This window comes from Manis pentadactyla, chromosome 9, assembly GCF_030020395.1.
Source record: "Manis pentadactyla isolate mManPen7 chromosome 9, mManPen7.hap1, whole genome shotgun sequence".
NCBI lineage: Eukaryota > Metazoa > Chordata > Mammalia > Pholidota > Manidae > Manis > Manis pentadactyla.
This window is the reverse complement of record NC_080027.1, coordinates 22,369,316-22,391,354: the sequence shown is the minus strand read 5'-3', so window position 1 is coordinate 22,391,354 and position 22,039 is coordinate 22,369,316. Positions and strand designations below refer to the sequence as shown.

Here is a 22,039-nt window from a genome sequence, read left to right as displayed (position 1 = left end):
CCAGTGATACAAAGAAACAAATAGGAATACTGTGGTCTAGATTGACAATATAAATCAGAAGGACACACCTAGAACAGAACATTGATGTGGTCCCACTGGACAATTTCTGGAATAGGACACGCCTCAGGAAAAACACAAACTCAGAAGTCTCTCTCTGTCTGCCCCTTTCTCCATAGATTCCTATGGGTGGGAAAAACAGAGCCTCCTAGGCTTTCACATGCAATTTACTTTTAGTTTGTCCAAGTTACAAGTCTCTGTGTCTGCATCATCTCCTTTGTAAGATAGGTATAAAAACAGTATTTTTCTCTTGTCTGGTTACTGCGGATATAAAAAGAATTAATACTTAACAATATCTGAGACATACCAAGCACCTAATAAGTGTGAACTATTTGATAGGTTTTAGACCAGCAGGTTCATTGCTTCTATGGTATTTAAAGGGATTCCGAAGTGGCTTTAGTCACTGTGCCCTATAGGAATTTAGGGGGACTTTGTAATGTCATAAGAAAGAGAGATTTCACAAGAAGAATTGTGTTATTTTATTATGGCAAAATGAACTGTGACCCACATATATGACATCAGGATGTGATATCATAAAGGACCACAAAATCTGGAGAGAGAGGTGGGTTTGGTTTTAAACAGTTGTTTCCCAAATTGGGATAATTTAAACAATAAATTTCCAGATGATATTCCATGGAGATTAATTATTATTTGTGTTGGAATCACAAGTAGTCACTGTTTAATTTTTATAGATTTTACTATACCATAGAGATTAATTATTGTTCTGGAACTTAAGGGGCCCATTTCTCAGGAGTTTAAATTTCAGTATAAGTCCCTAACTGTCTACTATACACATCTTAACAGCTTCAGCACCTGGGAGGAAATGTCTGTCTCTCAGGTTTGTTAGCTAGAACCAGGCTCTGTTTCCTTGGAGATGGAAATGAATCTATTATCCCAGAAATTATTTTAAAAATATACCTAACTCATCTCTCTTCTAATTTAGAGTATCTCTTAACAGAACCCATATTCCTGTGTACTTACTGTTTAAAATGCTTTTGTGTGTTAGTATTCAAGGACAGTTGAGGGTGAAATCAGTACAATTTCCTCTGTAACACCAAACACTGATGTGTATGAAAAATAGAAAATAATCGATGGTCAAACTTCTCTTTCTCTCTCTTATTCTGTCTCTTCTCTCACGACTGTTTTTTCAGACCAACTTCTGCCATTGCAGGTAGAATTTAGGACCATGGACAGCTCTCTAATTTTCACACCAATTCTGAGGGTTGAATGTATGTGCCGTCCAGCTGGTGATGGAGAGCAGAATGTGTGAACTCTCAGTAAATGTAGTGAATTCTTTTGGATTTGTTTTGGGTTTATGATAAACTACTTTATGATTGTCAGTCTAGAACAGTGTGAAGAACATTTTTCAAGGAGATTTTCCTGCTTTAACTCAGAAATCGGCAAAAAACTCTGATGTTTTTGTTTTATTTTTGGTCAAGTAATGAATAACCATGACTTCAGGAATGTGCTATTCCTACTTCATTAAAACTAGGTTGAGATGTAGAGAAGAAAGCTGGTTACCTTCCTAGTCCAGAATCTCTTCACTCAATTTTCATTACATTTATGTACATGAAGCCATGGGTGTGTATCCCCTGATGCCTCGAAGGGAGGACATAGGATACAATTCCTCAACTTCCATAAGCCTTTTCTTTAAGGAAAAGTCTCAGTGGTAGATCCCCTATAGAATACAAAACCTAACTACTTTCCCCAACAGACTACTTGAGAGGACTTGGAAAAATTTTCACTTACGTCTTTTCTAATGTGGGTAAAGGATTAAACTTTCACTTACAGCTAAATCAAAGTGATTACTCATACGTGTTCATACCTCTGCTTATACATCATGATTTACAATGACATAGAATCACCCAGTGTGCTATTTGGTGTCCTTTATTAAAATTAAGCATTTCTAAAACATAATCTCAAATAGCATAATAATTTTCTATCTCAGATATGATGCAGCATATTTAATAATCTTTATTATAGACAAATTTTCTTTTTGTCAATCTTATAAACAATGCTGCAGTATAACTTTGGACACAGGTTCTCACAATTTTGTCAGTGTAATTAATATTTTTATAACACCTTTTAAAGAGTAAATTATCTCATAAAGAATGTCATACCATTTTCATTATTATCAGGGTGAAGACTTTGGATATATGCTGCTAATTGCATTCCAGAAAAACGTATCCAAGTTCCATCTTTCTGAGCCTTTATTATCATAGATCATTATTATTATAATTGATTAAGCCACTTTGTGAGTGTGATACATAAAATTATCTTTTTCAGTGTATTTTTTATTTCTCATTTACCCAATTCCAAATGTAAAGGATTTATGTGAACTACGAACCTCAAAAAATGTCACACTCACCAAAAGTAGAATTGCAGAGAACTTCACTTCAAATTCATGTTCCTGATAGATTCAATGAAAAAAAAAAGTATTTGTAGAATCACAATAGATGTTACCCTGATGGACAGATGTTACTAAATATTTTCAGAGAACAGGAGTTAATTTTTGAACCTATTTATAAAAACTATCAATCTACAGAACTGAGTTGATCATCTCAATGTGTTATGAGAGATAAAGGTTGGAGTCATTTAAGGTTTCTGCTGATGCTTAAGTGAGTTTTGGTCTGTAGGATCCACTGAGACATTTATTTGACAATGATGTTATATTTCATTTTTGACAATTTTTGCCATAACTCATAAATATACTATTTGATATCAATTTTATACTTTTGAAGTCCATATTAATCTGTTTTTAATGCATTTTCTCTTTTTTTTGGAAGACACACAAAACTTATTTGTTTTCCGAAGCCTGACATGCAGCAGGGATGGGCATGGAGAACTGCTCTTCTGTGGCAGAATTCCTTCTTCTTGGACTAACTGACGCCCCTGAGCTGAAAACCTTTCTTTTCGTGCTGTTCCTTCTGATCTACGGAGTCACAGTTTTGGGCAACCTGGGCATGATTGCATTGATTCAGGTCAGCTCTGGACTTCACACCCCCATGTACTTTTTCCTCAGCCATTTGTCCTTTGTGGATTTCTGCTACTCCACAATCATTGTGCCAAAGATGCTGTCCAATATCATCAGTGAGGACAAAACCATCTCCTTTCTGGAATGCATGGTGCAATTCTACTTATTTTGTACCTGTGCCATCACTGAGGTCTTTCTGCTGGCTGTGATGGCCTATGACCGCTTTGTGGCCATCTACAACCCACTGCTGTACATGGTCACCATGTCCTGGCAGCTCTGTGTAGAGCTGGTTTCTTGCTCCTACCTCTGTGGTTTGGTGTGTTCTCTGATTCACTTGTGCTTAGCTCTTCAGATCCCATCCTATCATTCAAATATGATTAACCACTTCTTTTGCGATCTACTCCCCCTCTTGTCTCTTGCTTGCTCCGATGTCACTATGAATGAACTGCTGCTATACGTTGTGGCCACTAGCAATGAGATTATTACCATCGTGATTATCCTCACCTCCTACTTGTTTATTCTCATCACCATCCTGAAGATGCGCTCCACCCAGGGAAGGCGCAAAGCCTTCTCCACCTGTGCCTCCCACTTCACAGCCATTGCTGTCCTCCATGGAACAATTCTTTTCATGTATTGCTGGCCCAGTTCTGGCAACAGTACAGATACTGACAAAGTGGCCATGGTGATCTACACCATCGTGATTCCCATGCTGAACCCCCTGATCTACAGTCTGAGGAACAAGGATGTGAAAGAAGCCCTCAAGAAGGTGTTGATATCAAAATTACCTTTTGAAAAACTATTTTCTTAACTAGAGGTAAAGAACTTCAAAGAAAGGTTTATTGAGAGTAGATGTGAATGGAAAGTTAAATAGGAAGGATTTTATGACTTGGGGACTCTGCATGCTTTTTTATTTCCTACTTGCCTATCTTATTAATTCATACTTTATCCCTTTTATTGACAGTTCAAATGTACCTTCTTCCTTTCCTGCTCCTCTCCAACCTCTATTTGTTTTGAATTGGTTTTGGGAGCTCTGCTGTTAGACTTAATTCTCAGTGTATATACATCAACGTATTTCTAACAAAGTGCACATAAAAAGCCATGTTTTTTTTATCATCCCTTCAGCATGAAGCCTCTTGTATTAAATTGACTTCCTTCTTTTTATATGGAGTAACTATACTTTTGTCTATATTCTATGTTTTCCATGAAAATTTGGAGTGAATTTCCTGCTTTTAAAACTGCATTTTTTCTTAGTCATTTTGGTTATTTTCTCTTTTAGTCCTTTTTCTACTGCAAGGTTATGATTTTAGGACTTTTAAAACCCCTTCTGTGAATTGGAGGTAATAATAGTCTAATTTTCTAATAAAATTTCCATAAATACTGAATGATGTATCTTTAGTTCTTAGCATTATATATAGTATATTATAGCTGATTAATAAATTACCTTCTGTTATTGCTATTGTTTTTTCATTTTTACCTTTCCTCTATTCTTTCTTAATTCTTGATTATATAAGTTATTCACGTATGTGATGCCATAACTTTTCATGTTTCCATTTCTTTGTTAACTGTTTTGCTCTTCCCTATGATTTTTAAAGGATTCAAATTTTTTTTTGAACTATTTGTGATATACAATCTTATATTAGTTTCAAGTATACAGCACAGTGGTTCAATAGTTACCCACATTATTAAATATTCACCCCAACTAGTGCAGTTACTATTTGTCAATATAGAAAGATGTTACAGAATCATTGGCTCTATTCTCCATGCTTCACTTCCATCCCTGAACCATCTTATATTGTAATGAGAATTGCTGTGCCCCTTTATCATCTCCACCCTCCTCTCCCATCCATCTGAACCTCTCTGCCATGATAACCACCAATCTCTTCTCAGTGTCTAAGAGTAGACTGCTCTTTTATTCATTTTGTTTTGTTTTGGTTTTAGATTCCACAAGAAAGTGAAATCATAAGGTGTTTGTCTTTCTCTGCCGGGTTAATTTCACTTAGCATATCCTCTAGGTTCATCCATGTTGTTGAAAATGGCTGGATTTCTTTCTTTTTTTAAGGCTGAAAAGTATTTCATTGTGTATATGTACCACACCTTCTTTATCTATTCATCTATTGATGGACACACTGGTTGCTTCCATATCTTGCCTATTGTAAATAAGGTGGCAGTAAACACAAGGGTGCATATATCTTTTTCAATCTTGGATTTTGTTTCCTTTGGGTAAATTCCCAAAAAAGCAGTTTCTGGGGGCATATGGTAGTTCTATTTTGACTTCTTTGAGGCACCTTCATACTGTTTTCCATAGTGGCTGCACCAGTTTACATTCCCACCAACAGTGTGGGGGGTTCCCTTTTCTCCACATCCTCACTACCACTAGTTATTTCTTGTCTTTTGGAAAGTGGCTATTCTAACTGGTATGAGGTGATATTCCCTCGTGGTTTTGATTTGCATTTCCCTGATGATTAGTGATGTGGAACATATTTTCATGTGCCTCTTGGCCATTTGCATTTCTTCTTTGGAAAAAAAATCTCTTCAGGTCTTCAGTCCATTTACCAATCGGGTTGTTTGGTTTTTTTTAGTGTTGAGTTGCATGAGCTCTTTACATATTATGTATGTTAACCCCTTATTGGATAAATAATTTATGAATATGTTCTCCCCAAAATTATGTTGACTTTCTGTTCTGCTGATGGTGTCCTTTGCTGTACAGAGCTTTAGTTTGATGTAGTCCCATTTGTTTTTTTTTGATTTTGTTTCCCTTGATCTTGGAGATGCATGCAGGAAATGCTCATGCTTGTGTTCAAGAGATTTTTGCCTATGTCTTCTAAGGGTTTGGTGGTTTCCTGTCATATATTTAGATCTTTGATCCATTTGAGTTTATTTTTAGTATGGAATTAGTCCATAACCAAGTTTCATTCTCTTGTATGTAGGTGTTCAGTTTTCCCAACACCAGTTGTTGACTGTCTTTTCCCTGTTGTATGTTCATGGCTCCTTTATTGTATATTAATTAACCCACATATTTGTGGGTTTATGTCTGAACTCTTTATTCTGTTCTATTAATATATAGGTCTGTTATTGTGACACTATCATACCATAATGTTTTGATTACTATAACTTTGTAAGTATAACTTGAAGTCATGGAACATAATATAGTCAGCTTCTTTTTTTATCTTTTTTCAGGATAGCTTTGGCTATTCAGGGTCTTTTGTGGTTCCCTGTGAATTTTAGGATTATTTGCCCTTATTTAGTGAAAAATGTCTTTGGTGTTTTGATAGGGATTGCATTAATTCTGTAAATTGTTTTGGGCTGGTTTGCTATTTTGAAATATTAATTTCTCCTGTTCATGGACATGAGATAGATTTCCATTTATTTGTGTTTTCTTTCATTTCTGTCATCAGTGTCTTATAGTTTTCAGAGTACAGGTCTTTCACTTTAATGGTTAGGTTTATTCCTAGGTATTTTATTCTTTCTGATACAATTGTAAATGGAATTGTTTTCCTGATTTCTCTTTCTGCTGGTTTGTTGTTAGTATATAGGAATGCAACAGATTTATGTGTTAATTTGGTATCCTGCAACTTTGTATAATCCAATGATTAGTTCTAATACTTTTTTGGGAGAGTCTTTAGTGTTTTCTATATATAATATCATGTCATCTGTAGATAATGACAGTTTAAGGTTTCCCTTACCAATTTGGAGGTATTTTTTCTCTTTATCTTGTCTGATTGAAGTGGCTAGGACCTCCACTTCTATGTGGAATAAAAGTTGTGAGAGTAGACATCCCTGTCTTCTTCATGATTTTAGAGGGAAAGTTTTGAGCTTTTCACCACTGAGGATCATGTTAGCTGTGAGTTTGTCATATAAGGCCTTTATTATGTTGAGGTACATTTGCTTTATGTCCAATTCATTGTGAGTTTTTATCATGAATGGGTGTTGAATTTTGTCAAATGCTTTTCAGCATCTATTGGATGATCATGTGGTTTCTATCCTTCATTTTGTTAATGTGGTGTATCACATTGGTTGATTTACAAATATTGTACCATCCTTGCATTCTGGAATAAGTTCCACTTCGTTGTGATGGATGGTTCTATTAATGTGTTCTTGAATTTGGTTTGCTACTATTTTTTGGAGGATTTTTACATCTATGTTCATCAGTGATATTTGTCTATGAGTTTCTTTTTTGTAGTGTATTTGTGGCTTTTGGTGTTAGAGTGATGTTGGCCTCATAAAATGAGTTTGGAAGTATTCCTTCTTCTACTTTTTGGAATACTTTAAGAAGGATGGGTATTAGCTCTTCTTTAAATGTTTGGTAGAATTTGGCTGTGGAGCCATCTATCTGTACCTGGAATTTGTTTTTCTAGATTTTTTTTGATAGCAGTTCAATTTGGTTACTGGTAATTGGTCTCTTCAGTTTCCTATTTCTTCCTGGGTCAGTGTTGGAATGCTGTACTTTTCTACAAATTTGCCCATTTCTTATAGATTGTTTAATTTATTGGCATATAATTTTTCATAGAACTCTCTAATATCTTTGTATTTCTATGGTGTCAATTTTGACCATTCCTTTTTCATTTCTTAATTTGTCTTTGTTGTGTCCTCTCTTTGTTTCTTGATAAGTCTGGCTAGGGATTTGTCAATTTTGTTTATCTTCTCAAAGAACCAGCTCTTGGTTTCATTAATTTTTTTCTATTTCTATATTCTTCTCTATTTTATTTATTTCTGCTCTGATCTTTATTATGTAGCACTTTCTACTAACTTTGAGCTTCACTTATTCTCCTTTTTCTAGTTTTAGTTGTGAGTTAAGACTGTTTATTTGGGGTTGTCCTTGTTTCTTGAGGTGGGCCTGTATTGCTACGTACTTGACTCTTAGAACCACTCTTGCAGCAGCCCACATATTTTGTATTTTTGTTTTCATCTGTGCCCATGTAGTGATTGATTTTTCTTTGATCCATAGATTATTTAAAGGCATGCTGTTTAGCCTGTGTGTTTTTGTGAGTTTTTTTTTTGTGTAACTTACTTCTAGTTTCATACCAATGTTATTTGAAAATATGCTTGAAACGATTTCAATCTTTTTGAATTTACTGAGGCTCTTTTGTGCCCTAATATGTGATCTATTCTGGAGAACATTCCATGTGCACTTGAGAAAAATGTGTATGTTGCTGGTTTTTGGTGGAATGTTCTGTATATATCTGTTAGTTCATCTGATCTAGTATGTTGTTCAATGCCTCTATTTTATTATTTATTTTCTGTGCTCTGTTCACTGATAAAAGTTATGTGTTCAAGTCCTCTAATTTGTTTGAGTTGCAGTCTATTTCTCACTTTAGCTCTTTTAGTATTTGCTTAGGTGCTCCTAAGTTAGATGAATAGTTACTTATAATTGTTATATCTTCTTGTTGGACTGATCCCTTTATCATTATGTAATGTCCTTCTTTGTCTTTTGTTACTTTCATCTGATATAAGTACTGCTACTCCTGCTTTTCTCTCCCTATTATTTACATGAAATATCTTTTTCCATCCCTTCACTTTCAGTCTATGTATGCCTTTAGGTCTGCAATGAGTCTCTTATGGATAGCATATAGTGGGTCTCATTTCTTTATCCATTCTACCACCCTATGTCTTTTGATTGTTGCAATCTATTTACATGTAAGGTAAGTTTTTAAAAGTATGTACTTATTTCCATTTTATTAATAGTATTCTTTGCACTTATCTCTGATCTTTTCTTCCTCTCTTACACTCTTATTTTGTTATTTGATGGTTTTCTTTAGTGTTGTGGTTGGATTTTAAAAAAAATCTTTTGTGTATCTATTATTGGCTTTGGGCTTGTAATTACCATAACATTCATAGCTAGTTTACTATATATATAAAACAGTCTATATTTGGTTGTTTATTTCAAACACAGACTAAAAGTACTCCTTTTTTATCCTTTGTCCTCCACATTTTATCTATTAGATGTCATAATCTTCATTTTTTGTGTATCTCTTTACTGATTTTGTGTATAGTTGATTTTAGTGCTTTCGTTTTAACTTTATATTTGCCTAGTAAGTAATTCATCTACTACTTTTACTGTGGTTTTATTTTCACTGAAGAAAAATATTTAAGCTTAAGAGTATTTCCATCTATAGAAGTCCCATTAACATATTCTGTAAGGCTAGTTTAGTGGTGATGAATTCTTTTAAGTTGTGTGTATCTGGGACCTTTTAATCTCTCTTTCAATTCTGAATAATAACATTTCTGTGTAGAGGATTCTTGTACAAAAGTCCTTCTATTGCAATCCATTAAATATTTCATGCCACTCCCTTCTATCCTGTAAATTTTCCGCTGAGACATCTGTTGATAGCCTGTTGGGGTTTCCCTTATAAGTAATTTTTTGCTTCTCTCTAGCTGCTTTCAATACCCTCTCTTTATCCTTTAATCTTTGTCATTTTAATTTTTATATGTCTTGATGTTGTCTTCTTGGGGTTCCTTTTGTTAGAGACTCTCTGCTTCCAGGATATGGTTGTCCTTTTCCTTCGCCAAATTCGGGAAGTTTTCAGCAATTATTTCTTCAAAGAGACTTTTGACTCCTTTGTCTCTCTCTTCTCATTCTGGTACCCCAATATCTGAATATTGTTCCATTTAGAGTGTCACAAAGCTGTCTTAGCATCCTTTCATTTCTAAGAGGTTCTTTTTTCTTTCTGTTCCTTAGCTTGTTTTCCTGTTCTCTGATTTCCATCTCATTGATTGTTTCCTCTATTTGCAGCAATCTATTATTCATTCCCTCTATTGTATTTTTCATTTCAGTTACTGTATTCTTACCCTCTGAGTGGTTCTTTTTCAGCTCTTATACCTCTTGTTGAAGTTCTCCCTGAGATCATCAATGCTTTTCTGCAGATTAATGAGCATATTTATGACTATTACTTTGAAATCTTTGTCAAGAAGATTGGTGATCTCTGTTGCATTTAGTCCTCTTTCTGATATCTTATCCTGTTCTTTTGTTTGCAATGTATTCCTCTGCCTCTTCATTTTGACTATGTTTCCTCCTTTGTGTTGGATAGATGCACTTTGCCTCCTGGTCTAGAGAGGCTGTACTTTATGAAGAGGCATCCTGTGGTGCCTAGAAGAGCAAGAGTCTTTGCTCACCTGTGCCTGGTTCTCCTTTTCAATGGACATTCAGTTGGTGCTGGTGGGCTGTGGGTGGGACCACCTTTTCCCTGTCTGCTTGAAGTTGGACATCTCAGTCTACCTTGGCTGGCAGCTCACCTCAGCTGGCTCTTTGTGAGCCTTGCTGTTGAGCTTTTGCTGAGATTATTGTGGGTGGGCTGTCCTCTGCCTGCCCTGCAGCAGTGCCGGTGGTACTGGCCAGCTGACTGAGTGGGGTGGGTGTGCAGGTGAGTGCAATGGGGTTGGGCCACCAGGAGAGGAGAAAGAGTATTTAGAGGTGACTCCTGCAGGTGCCTCCTAGTTAGGCTGACAGAGGGCCAGGAAAGCTGAGAAAGCCTCCCTCTACCTGCTGGGCAACAGAGTCTAATCACTGCTGGCTGAGCTGGCTGGGTTGGGAGGGCAGGTGCACAGGGGAGTGCATCAGGATGAGCCACCAGCATGAGGGTGGAGTATCTGGGCTGGCTTTGCAGGTGCCTGATCTCTTGGGCTGAAGAAGGGCTGGGTAAGTGTCACCCACCTACTCTTTCTCCTCCATAGAAAGCTCCATCTAATCCCCAACCTTCTGGTACCCTTCCCACTGCTGGTCAATCTTTCAAACTGATGCCTCTGTGTTGGGTTTTGGTGGGACCAATGGACCATGCCTGTCCTCCACAAGCAGCAGAAGTCTCAGCCTCCCAGAGTGCTTCTAGTCTCCCTGGTGTTTAGCCCCATAATTACCAAAGCTCAGTGGGATGTGGACTTTAGTTCTCAGAGCACATCTCCAAGGCTAGGGGTGCAAAGTTCCTGAGCACTTATCCCCTCCCTGCTCCATTTCTCTTCCTCCCTCTTGTGGGCTGGGACGGGGGAAGGGTTTGGGTCCCACTTGATCATGGCTCTACCAATTTACTGTTCTCCATGTGGTCTCCTCTTCACCAGGTGTAGATGGTACGTTCTGCAGCCTTCAGGTCATTTTCAGGGCTATTGTTTTCCTGTAGCTGCTTCTTTGGTGTGTATGTGGGACAAGGGTTCCACTTGCCTTTCAACTCTGCCATCGTTTTTGCTGATAATATACAGATTTGAACTCAGGTCCATTTCACTTCAAAATCCAGTTCTTATCTCTTGGGCCCAAAATCAGAGACACTGCCATGCAGTTTCCATAGCCAGACATAAACTCTGATTCCTACTGTCTGCGTGAGAGCTGTAGCTGTCCCACAACTCCAGAAGCACTTGATTCGAATATTGTGAACCATTTCCATTTTGGCCATTGTTTAGATGAGTGATGGTCCTGCACTGAGGTTTTAATTTTTCTTTGCCTGAACACTTATAAGGTTGTATAACCATTTACGTGAAGTGTCTATGAAAGTCTGTATGTGGATGGGAGGCCAGGATTGTGCTATGCGTACAAGTCCTCGGTCCTCAGGGGCCCACACTCTCCAGCTGCCACCGGCACCGCCGCTCAGGTCCCATCAGCCTGGACACAATGCAGGTCTTTTGGATGATGATTAAGCCACTATTTGGTTTTGCTGTTCGTTTTTAATTATCTCCAACAGTTTGGATAGTTTACACAGCAGTGGAATTATACATGTACACAGGCAGATGGAGGCAACAGTGAAGGACCCTAGAGACCATCTAGGGTGAGGCCCGCATCCCCAGGGTGGGGACAGAGGTCTAGTAGGAGGAGTGATCTGTGAACCAGCACAGGGTTGAGAGCTGCACTGGGTGCCAGGTTTACAGCCTATTTCTGCAGGGGAGAGACCTTCCACAGATGTTAGAAAGTGCTGATTCTTTACACACAATCTCCCATTTATCAAATAATTGAGCTTGACTCCTGTTTATTCTAATATCATTAAAGTTATTAATTGTTTGTGTCCCAAGGGAGTGTTTTCTTGGTATCCTGTTGATGTCCTGTTGATGACTGTTTTGGGAAACTTAGAAACATGGACCCCAGGGATACACGCACATAAAAACAGAAAGCCTCTGGCATTTTCCATCACAGCGTCTTCAGAGACAGGGGAAGCAATGTCTATCCCACGGGTTAGTTGGACTGCATTCTGGTTTTGGGGAAATGGACATAAATGATATTTTCTGGGGTTGGAAGCTTTTCTGTTCTTGATCATGAGGGTAATTTATTATAGGCATGAGTAAGAGAAGAGGAACTGTAAAGGAGGGCAGTAGTATTGCACATATTTTGAGTGTTTATGAAAGCACTTTCTCTCTGTGCATTGAGAAACAGTCTCAGTGGGAAATGGGAAATGGAAGCAATTTAATCCGCTGAGCCGAGGACCTTGTGACAGGTGTTAATGTCAGAGGGAAAAGAGTGGGAAGAAATCGGGAGGAATGCTGATTGCCCTCCCCTCCCTCTCCCCCCCGCCCTCCCCCAGCCCCACCTACGGCACTCGGTGAAGGAGGCTTTACATGAAGATGATGGGAATCCAACCTTCAGGCATGAAGACCCCTGGGTGGCCGTGGTGTCTGGGGCCCACACCCCAGCTGTGCCAGGCCCTCACCTGGGGCTCCCCAGAGCAGTAGCAGGGCAGCAAAGGCCCCCTGCCTGCCCCTCAAGCCCAGCTCCTTGCCTGCTCAGTGATGGTCTTACCTCCCGGGACTGTAGGCGGAGGGGGAAATGCTCTGGGCTGGAATGGGGGGGACAGGCAGGGAGACCCATCCTGCCTTGTTCCATCCAAGCTCTTAGGGCACATCCACACATGGAGGGTCCCTGACAGTCATCTGATGCAGAGAGTGGCAGTGAAGAACCCTTAGGGCTGTTCATGGAGGGACACTCATAGGTGGCCCACCTCTCAGCAGAAAGGACAGGGATACTTGGGCTTGTGCTAAACACTGTGAAGTGTGTCTCCACAGCAGGTTCCCCCACCTCGGGACTGCTGACATGCTGGACCAGATCATCCTCTGGTGTTTGCACGTGTGGCTGGTGTGTGTGTGGGGAGGGGGCTGTCATGTGCCTGGTGGAGTGTTTATCAGTGCCCCTGCTCTCTGCCCGCCTGATGTCAGCGGTTCCTCTCCCTGCACACCACCAAAAATGTCTGCAGACATTGTACGATGTCCCATGGGAATCCAAATCACTCCTGGTTAAGAACTTCTGTTCTGTGAGTAATCAACAGCCCAATTTTTCATTTTTAGACTTGTAAATAGGAAAAGGTTTTCAAGTTTATTTACTACCTTGAAGTCAGAAAAATACAACTCACTTTTACTGGCCATTGGGGAAATAAAACCATGTTTTCAGAATAACTATTTGTTTTCAACCTGGGATTCCTTAATGCACATATGCTTTACCTCTTTGAAGTCACTTGGAGGCTGGGGAACATGCCTGGCTGGGTTGGGTTTTAGTCCGGATTCTTCTTCCTCCAGGAATAATCAACTGGTGCCTCATGTCATGTCTAGCTCTACCAAGGGTCAGGAGGGGAGAAAAATTAGGGTGTTCTCATTCTTTATTGGTGTTTTCTAAATGTGAAAGACCTTAAATATACACATTATTTAAAAAAATCACACCCTCCTTTTCCCTCCATAACACTGTGTTTTGTGAGAATTCATGCAAATGTCTACATTGATTTTTTAAAAATAATGGGAATAAAGTATTTCTATTTCATGGATGTTGTGGGGGTTAAATAAACAGTTAATTTTGGTATGCAGACATACAGTTGACCCCTGAACAACACTTGGGTTGGGGGCACCAACCTCTGCTCAGGGGAAAATCTGCTTGCAACTTTTCTCTCTCCACACCTTAACTACTAACAGCCTCCTGTGGACAAGAAATCTTACCTATAACAAAAGCAGTCTATTAATACATATTTTATATGCTATATTAATTATATGCTGTGTTCTTAAATACAGTAACTAGAAAAATAAAGTGTTATTGAGCAAGTCATAAAGGAGAGAAAATACACTTCAGTACTGTACTGTATTGATACAAAAAAATCATGTGTAAGTGGACACACACACTTCAAACCCATGTAATATTTTATGTGTGCAATCTGGCTTACTATTTCTTCAACATACCATTTTATCATAGCCGTTTTCAGGTCACTACATGTTCTTCAAAAATATCATGTTAATAGTGCACAGTTTTCCATAATACATATGTACCATAGCTTGACCATTTCCCTGTCGTTTGACACTTTACTTTGTAAGTTTTAGTATCATAAATAATGTCACAATGTGTACTAGGCATTTTTAAAAATAATTTCCCATGCACATCTTTAGTTCTTCAAATAGATTCAAAGCAAAGAATTAACTTGTCAAATAGGTCATTGTAAGGTTTCATGTCACAGTTATAGGAAGTTTGAATCCATGTACCAATTCCCCGAGCAATGGCCAATATTGAATAGCATAATGAATGAAGTCACTGTGGTAGTTTCATAGAAAAATGCTGATAGGAGAGTGTGAAAGATACTTTATCCTTGAGAAACATATTGATAAAAATGAACACTTTCTGGTAAACTGTCTTTTCTTTGGTGATAAATTTTTATTTATTTTTACTGATGTAGAGTTGATATACGATATGATGTTGGTTTTGAATATACAACACAGTAGTTCTCCAGTTACCCACATTATGAAATCCTCACCCCAAATAGTGCAGTTCCTATCTGTCAACATAGAAAGATGTTACAACATCATTGGCTATATTCTCCATGCTGCATTTCCATCCCTGTGACTAACTTATATTATGATTGATATTTTTGTGCCCCTTTATCCCCCTCACACTCCCCAGACACCCACCCCACCCCCTCCTCCATGGTAACCACCAGTCACTTTCCCGTGTCTTTGAGTTGCTATTCTTTTGTTCATTTTGTTTTGTTTTGTTTTCAGATTCCACATGTAAGTTAAATTATATGGTATTTGTCTTTCTCTACCTGGCTTATTTCACTTAGCTTAATACCCTCTATGTCCATCCATATTGTTTCAAATAAAAGGATTTCTTTCTTTTTTCATGGTTAATTAATATTCTATTGTGTATATGTACCACATCCATTCATCTATTGATGAACACTTTGGTTCCTTCCTTGTCTTGGCTATCACAAATAATGTGGGTATAAATATACAGGTACATATATCTTTTTTTATCTGCAAAAGATTTTCACAGAGCACATGTTTATGAGGAGGTGTAGCACAGCGTTTCAAGATGTGACATTTGTATGCAGAAAAATATCAGAAACTCATTTGTTAGGGTGATTGTCTCTGTCTTCTATATAAAAGAACATATGTAAAAACATAGTTTTAAATTTAAGGCAACAAGTTCTAATTGATAATAAAGGTATAGTACTCTCAATAGCAAAGAACTAGGGAACTGGAGTGAATAATCACTTACTTTTATTAATCTCAGACTGGTGGGTTGAAAGGAACATGGGCCTGCCCCAAAATGTTTGTGATTCACTAGAAAACTCTAGCATTAAGACATCTAATGTGCACTCAAGTTTTAGTCAATGTTTAAGGCAGAATTTGATTAATTTCAAGAAACATATATGGTGTGTGCACACCCATGTGTGTATAGTGGTGCATATGTATTTTCAATCAAAGATTTGTTTCCTTTGGGTAAATTTCCAGAAGTGCAGTTTCTGGGTCTTATGGTATTTCTATTTTAGGTTTTGAGGAACCTCCATACTGCTTTCCATAGTGGCTGCACCAATGTACATTCCCACCAACAGAGTAGGAGCATTCCTTTTCTTCACATCCTCACCAACACTTGATATTTCTTGTCTTTTCTATGGTGGCCATTCTGACAGGTGTGAGGTGATATTTTACTGTGGTTTTGATCTGCATTTCCCTGATGATTAACGATGTGGGGCATCTTTTCACGTGCCTGCTAGCCATCCATATTTTTTGTTTGGAAAAAAGTCTGTTCAAGTCCTCTGGCCTTTTTCTAATTGGGTTGTTTGTTATGTTGATGTTGTCACATGAGTTCCTTATATTTTTTTGGATGTTATTCCCTTATTGTATAAATCATTTACGAATATATTCTCCCATACTGTAGGTTGGCTTTTTGTTTTGCTGATGGTGTCCTTTGCTGTATAGAAGTTTTTTAGTTTGATGTAGTACCACTTGTTCATTTTTTATTGTTTCCCTTGCCAAGGGAGATGTGTCTGGAAAGAAATTGTTCATATATATGTTTGAGATATTTTTGCCTAGGTTTTCTTGTGAGAGTTTTATGGTTCATGTCTTACAGTCAGGTCTTTGATCCATTTTGAGTTTACTGTTGAGTATGGAGTTAGACAGTAATCCTATTTCATTCTCCTGCATGTAGCTGTCCAGTTTTCCCAATACTATTTACTGTATAGACTGCTTTCCCCATTGTATATTAATGGCTGGCTTATCGTATATTAATTGACCAAATATGTATGGGTTTATATCTGGGCTTTCTATTCTATTCCATTGACCTTTGGGTGTGTTCTTGTGCTGGTACCACAGTATTTTGATTACTGAGGCTTTGAAGTATAACTTGAAGTCAGGGACCATAATACCCCCAGCTTAACTCTTCTTTTTCCTGATTGTTTTGGCTATTCCTGGACTTTTGTGGTTCCATATGAATTTTAGGATGATTTTCTCTAGCTTATTGAAAAATGCCATTGATATTTTGATAGGGATTGCATTGAATCTATAAATTGTTTTTGGCAAAATAGCTATTTTGACAATATTAATTCTGCCTATCCATGTACATGGGATAGGTTTCCACTTATATGTATTTTTAAAAAAAATTTCTCTCATCATTGTTTTATAGTTTTCAGAGTTTTTCATCTCCTTTGTAAGGTTTATTCCTAGGTATGTTATTCTTTTTGATGCAATTGTGTTTGAAATTGTTTCCTGATTTCTCTTTCTGCTGGTTTGTTAATATATAGAATGCAACCAATTTCTGTGCATTGATTTAGTATCCTGAAACTTTACTGAATCAGTTAATAGTTCTTACAATTTTCTGGTGGAGTCTTTAGGGTTTTCTATATACAGTATCACGTCATAAGCAAATAGGGACAGTTTTACTTCATTTACCAATTTGGATATCTTTTATCTCTTTATGTTCTCTGATTTCCTTAGCTACGACTTCCAGTAGTATGTTGAATAAAAGAAGTGAGAGTGGGCATCTTTGTCTCGTTCCTGAATTTAGAGGAAAAGCTCTCTTTTTCACCACTGAGTGTGATGTTAGTTGTGGGATTGTTGTATGTGGGCTTTTTTATGTTGAGGCATGTTCCTTCTTACTCATTCTGTTCAGAGTTTTAAACTAATGGATGTTGAATTTGGTCAAAGTTTTTTACACATCTGTTGAGATGATCATATGGTTTTTGTCCTTGTTTGTTAATGTGTTTTGTCATGTTAATGGATTTAGGAATACTGTACCATTTTTGCTTTGACAGAATAAATCCCACTTGGTTGTGATTGATGATCCTTTTGATGTGTTTTTGAATTTGGGTTGCTAATATTTTGATGAGGATTTTTGCACCCATATTCATCACAGATGTTGGTCTATAATTTTCCTTTTATGGTATTGTCCTAGTCTGGTTTTGGTTATTAAAGTGAAGCTGGCTTCATAGCATGAGTTTGAAAGTACTTTTTGTAATACTTTGCAAAGGATGAGTACGAGCTCTTTTTTAAATGTTCAGCTGTGAAGCCATCTGGACCTGGGGTTTTGTTGCAAGTTTTTTGATTCCACATTTAAATAAGCATACTTCTCATCATTTTGGGGGAAAACAGAGAAAGGTACTATGTATATAAACAATTACTCTATGGGATCCCAATATTTTCAGAACTCACTAAGGAGTTTGCCAGGAAAAGGGTTATGAATTTCATAAAACTATATAGCTAATTAAATATTTGGTATCTAGCTATGTTCACTTCTTAGCTCTAAATTGTGTAGAACTAGTTTAAAGAATTATATTGGCTTCTACAGTTTGAATGCTTTTCTCTGATCTGATGATGTAATTGTGAGCTCTATGTATCTGGATGCATAAAACCTGAAGTTTTTTTAAACTTTACAAAAGCAATTTCCTGTTTCTTCAGTGAAAAAATTTAACTATCCTGCTTATTCTCGTAACTTTTTAGGAGACAATGAAAAATTAATTTGAGATCATATAATGGCAAATAACTACTAATATATTTATAAAACCTAATAAAGTGGGGTCATGGGCCAGGGAAACTGCACCAGTGTGACAGAGTTCATTCTCCTCGGATTAGCAGATGCCCCTGAGCTGAGAGTCTTCCTATTCCTGGTGTTTCTTCTCATCTACGGACTCACAGTTTTGGGCAACCTGGGCATGATTGTACTGACTCAGGTCAGCTCTCGACTTCACACCCCCATGTACTTTTTCCTCAGCCACTTGTCCTTTGTGGATTTCTGTTACTCTACAGTCATCCTACCAAAGATGCTCACTAGTGTGTTAAATGAAGACAAAACCATTTCTTTGCTGGGATGCACTGTGCAATTCTACTTGTTTTGCACATGTGTGGTAACTGAGGTCTTCCTGCTGGCTGTGATGGCCTATGACCGCTTTGTAGCCATCTGCAACCCACTGCTTTACATGGTCACCATGTCCCGGCACTTCTGTGTGGGGCTGGTGTTTGGTTGTTACCTGTGTGGGACTGTGTGTGCTCTGATTCACTTGTGCTTAGTTCTTCCGATCTCCTCCTATCGATCAAATGTGATTAACCACTTCTTTTGTGATCTACCCCCTCTGTTGTCTCTTGCTTGCTCTGATGTCACTATGAATGAGCTGCTACTATACATTGTGACCATTTGCAATGAGATCATCACCATCGTGATCATCCTCACGTCCTACTTGTTTATTCTCATCACCATCCTGAGGATGCGCTCTGCCCAGGGAAGGCGCAAAGCCTTCTCCACCTGTGCCTCCCACTTCACAGCCATTGCTGTCTTCCATGGTACAATCCTTTTCATGTATTGCCGGCTCAGTTCTGGCAACAGTATGGATACTGACAAAGTGACCACTGTGTTCTACACTGTTGTGATTCCCATGCTGAACCCCCTGATCTATAGCCTGAGGAACAAGGATGTGAAAGGAGCTCTTAAAAAAGTGGTGAGCTCCAGAATATTTACCTTGAGAATATTTTCTTAACAGAATCCAGAGTCCCAAAGTGGAGTCTGGTGCAGGGGTGGATTGGTAAGTGCAGTGTTGGAGTAGAGAGAATAGCAAGGAGGCAGGCTATTTTGGCTGATTCATTTTGATTAATTTATATTTGTGCCTCTTCAATTTAGAAGGACCAGATTGAGCATATTTCAAAATTTTATTCTTTTTTTTGCTTTTCTTCAATCTTTAATATCTTAAGTGGATATGAGTATGGACTTGTAAGACACACACATTTAGCTCGGTACTAGAACTTTCATAGTTTAATGAAGAAATCTTGAGAACCATACTTTCTTTCAGTATCTGTTGTGGCAAGTTAGAATCTTTTCAAAATTGAATTTATATAATTGAAGAATGAAAAACTCATCATTGTCATATGATTTACAAATAGTATGAAATTTCAACATATCTATGTTTCCTTTTTATCCTTTTGTATTTTGTTGTTTTAAGCTTATTGCTTATTTCTTGTTTCCTTTTTTATATTTTGTTGTTGCAGTGTCCAATGGTTTTTCAAGGTTAGATACTATCTCATCCAAAAAATGGAGAAAACAGTAGTAACAATACTTCACATAAATGTTAGGTAAATTAAATTACATGTCATGGGCAAAGAACCTAGAATAATCCCTGGTACATAAAAAAGTCCCTGATTCTTTTCTCTCACTTTCTCTCTCTCTCTTCTCTTTCTCAGTGTACTTATATTACAGATACATTGTCTGCCCTGTCCTATGTATATGTCATATATATGTATATCCATACACATATACTTGCAATCAGTGTATAACCATTATTATGAGAAGTGTCATTTCTGACTTAAGTCACATGCGTCATCTTTTTTTTTTTACTTTTGTCTTCATACTAACTTTCCATTGTGGATAAAATACTGACATTTGTAAGTGGAAATGTAACCTACTTGTAGAAGACACACATTTCATTTTTAGGGTGTATGGTACAACTGTTTCTCTTTGGCTCCTTTGTAGTTACCAAATTCATTCACTTTGTCATGATGGCCTCCATAGTTTTGTGGCTATTTGTAATCCTCTGTTCTACACAGATACCATGTCCCAGGAGCTCTCTGCCATGCTCAAAGTTGTATCTTATGCATGTGGAGTAGCATGTACCTTGATACTCACATGCATGCTTTCCAGTTGACTTCTTGGGTTCAATACAATGTATAACTTGTGTAAGTCCTCCTCACTGATCTCTTTCTTGCTCTGATCCCTCTCTTAGCCAGTTGCTTCTTCTCAGTGTTGCCACCATAGTGGGGTGATTGCCATTTTAAGTTGTCAGTTTTAGTTATAATCTAAATAAAGAATTACTCAAACCTAGAGTATTGTGTAGATAGGGAACACTAGTTTTCCTCTAATAGTAATAATATTTCTCCTATGTTGCCCTCATAGGCACAGGTTTCTCAGTTTGAAAATTTTATAACATCAGATTTATTTTTCTTCTGTCTTCACTTTTTCTTGAATTACTTATGTATCTTTGTTCTAGTATGTACTATTTTCATTTGGATAACACTCCAAATTAGCTAGAAAATTATCGAGAGAAGAAGTTCTAGCTTTTTTTGTGAGGGTAAAATTATTAACGGATGGCAATCTTACTTGGCTCATGAGATAATTTTGAGTGTTATGGGATTTTAAGCTTAAAAATACGAATTGAAATAAACCTTTTTCCCCCCAAATTTAGATACGTAATACAACCAATAATATATTATATATTTGCAAGTGACCTGCCTTCCTTTGCACATTGTCACTTACTTAATTTGATCTTACCTGGAACAATTGTGGAAAAGTAGCAGAGATCTTAGATTGCTCTTGATTGTATCTGATAATGAATAATTCATTTCAATATGTAAGTCTTTTAAGTTTCCCATTGTGGTAAAGGCTGATTACATTTTTGTGAAGTTAGACATAAAAACCTTAATTTTTATTTTGAAATGGAAATACATACTGTTTAAGTGCTCTGATCAATGTTTTAAAATTAATGAGTGACAAAAATGAAGACAATACATTGAAATTTCAACCACACAGGTACTATTCTTTTCTAGGAATAGTGTTGTAGCATTTGATAGTTTTCCATTCTGTAATTTTAGACTTCAAATTGTCTTTAGTAACTTCTGTAACTATGTAGAACATGAATTAGATTAGTGTTATTCAATTCTTTTATTCATGTGCCCCTTAAATGAATTAATTTTAGAATTCTATATATCTTTTAGAATATTCAACTGCTTTCAAAAACTTAATTGAAAAACGAAAACATATCATTTTTAGTGCATAAGATAGCTATCTTATGCCCATGATGATTAATTGAAATACATGGATCATTAGATTGTATATTTGTTTTGTCCCTGAAATCACACTTAATTCCACTTACTCTCCAGAACTGTAATCCTACTAATCATATATGGCATAGTATATGATTTTGTCATAAAAATGTATGTGAAGTGGCCATTTATGTTCTATGTTAATAAAGCTCTGATAATTTTTGTCTGTACCTGATTATTATTACAACTCTCATTACCTTAATTAGTTAATTCAGCAACTGAAATCCATAAAAGATTATTGTTACATTTTCAAAGAGGAACTATAAAATTCCACCAGAAATGTATCTCTTGGCAGGATTTTCTTTTTTGTAAAGGCTGAACAAAGTTACATTATATCACATTTTCTTTAATGACCCATCAATGGACTTGTGCCATTTCCACATCTTAGGTATTATGAATAATACTGCGATGAACACAGGAGTGCAGATATCTCTTTGAAATACAGATTTCAATTCCAATGGACAACCACAAGTGATATTGCTGGTTTTATAC

At 37.1% G+C, this 22,039-nt stretch overlaps 2 protein-coding genes across 2 annotated transcripts; both read left to right on the top strand.

Moving 5' to 3' along the window:
* The first annotated feature begins 2,888 nt into the window (after positions 1–2,888).
* Positions 2,889–3,839, top strand: LOC130684707 (olfactory receptor 5L1-like). The gene has a single exon (XM_057506597.1). The coding sequence runs from the start codon at positions 2,889–2,891 to the stop codon at positions 3,837–3,839; it is 951 nt and encodes a 316-aa protein (XP_057362580.1).
* Positions 3,840–18,264: 14,425 nt separating this feature from the next.
* LOC118931145 (olfactory receptor 5L1-like) lies at positions 18,265–19,215 on the top strand. The gene has a single exon (XM_036923339.1). The coding sequence runs from the start codon at positions 18,265–18,267 to the stop codon at positions 19,213–19,215; it is 951 nt and encodes a 316-aa protein (XP_036779234.1).
* The last annotated feature ends 2,824 nt before the right edge of the window (positions 19,216–22,039 follow it).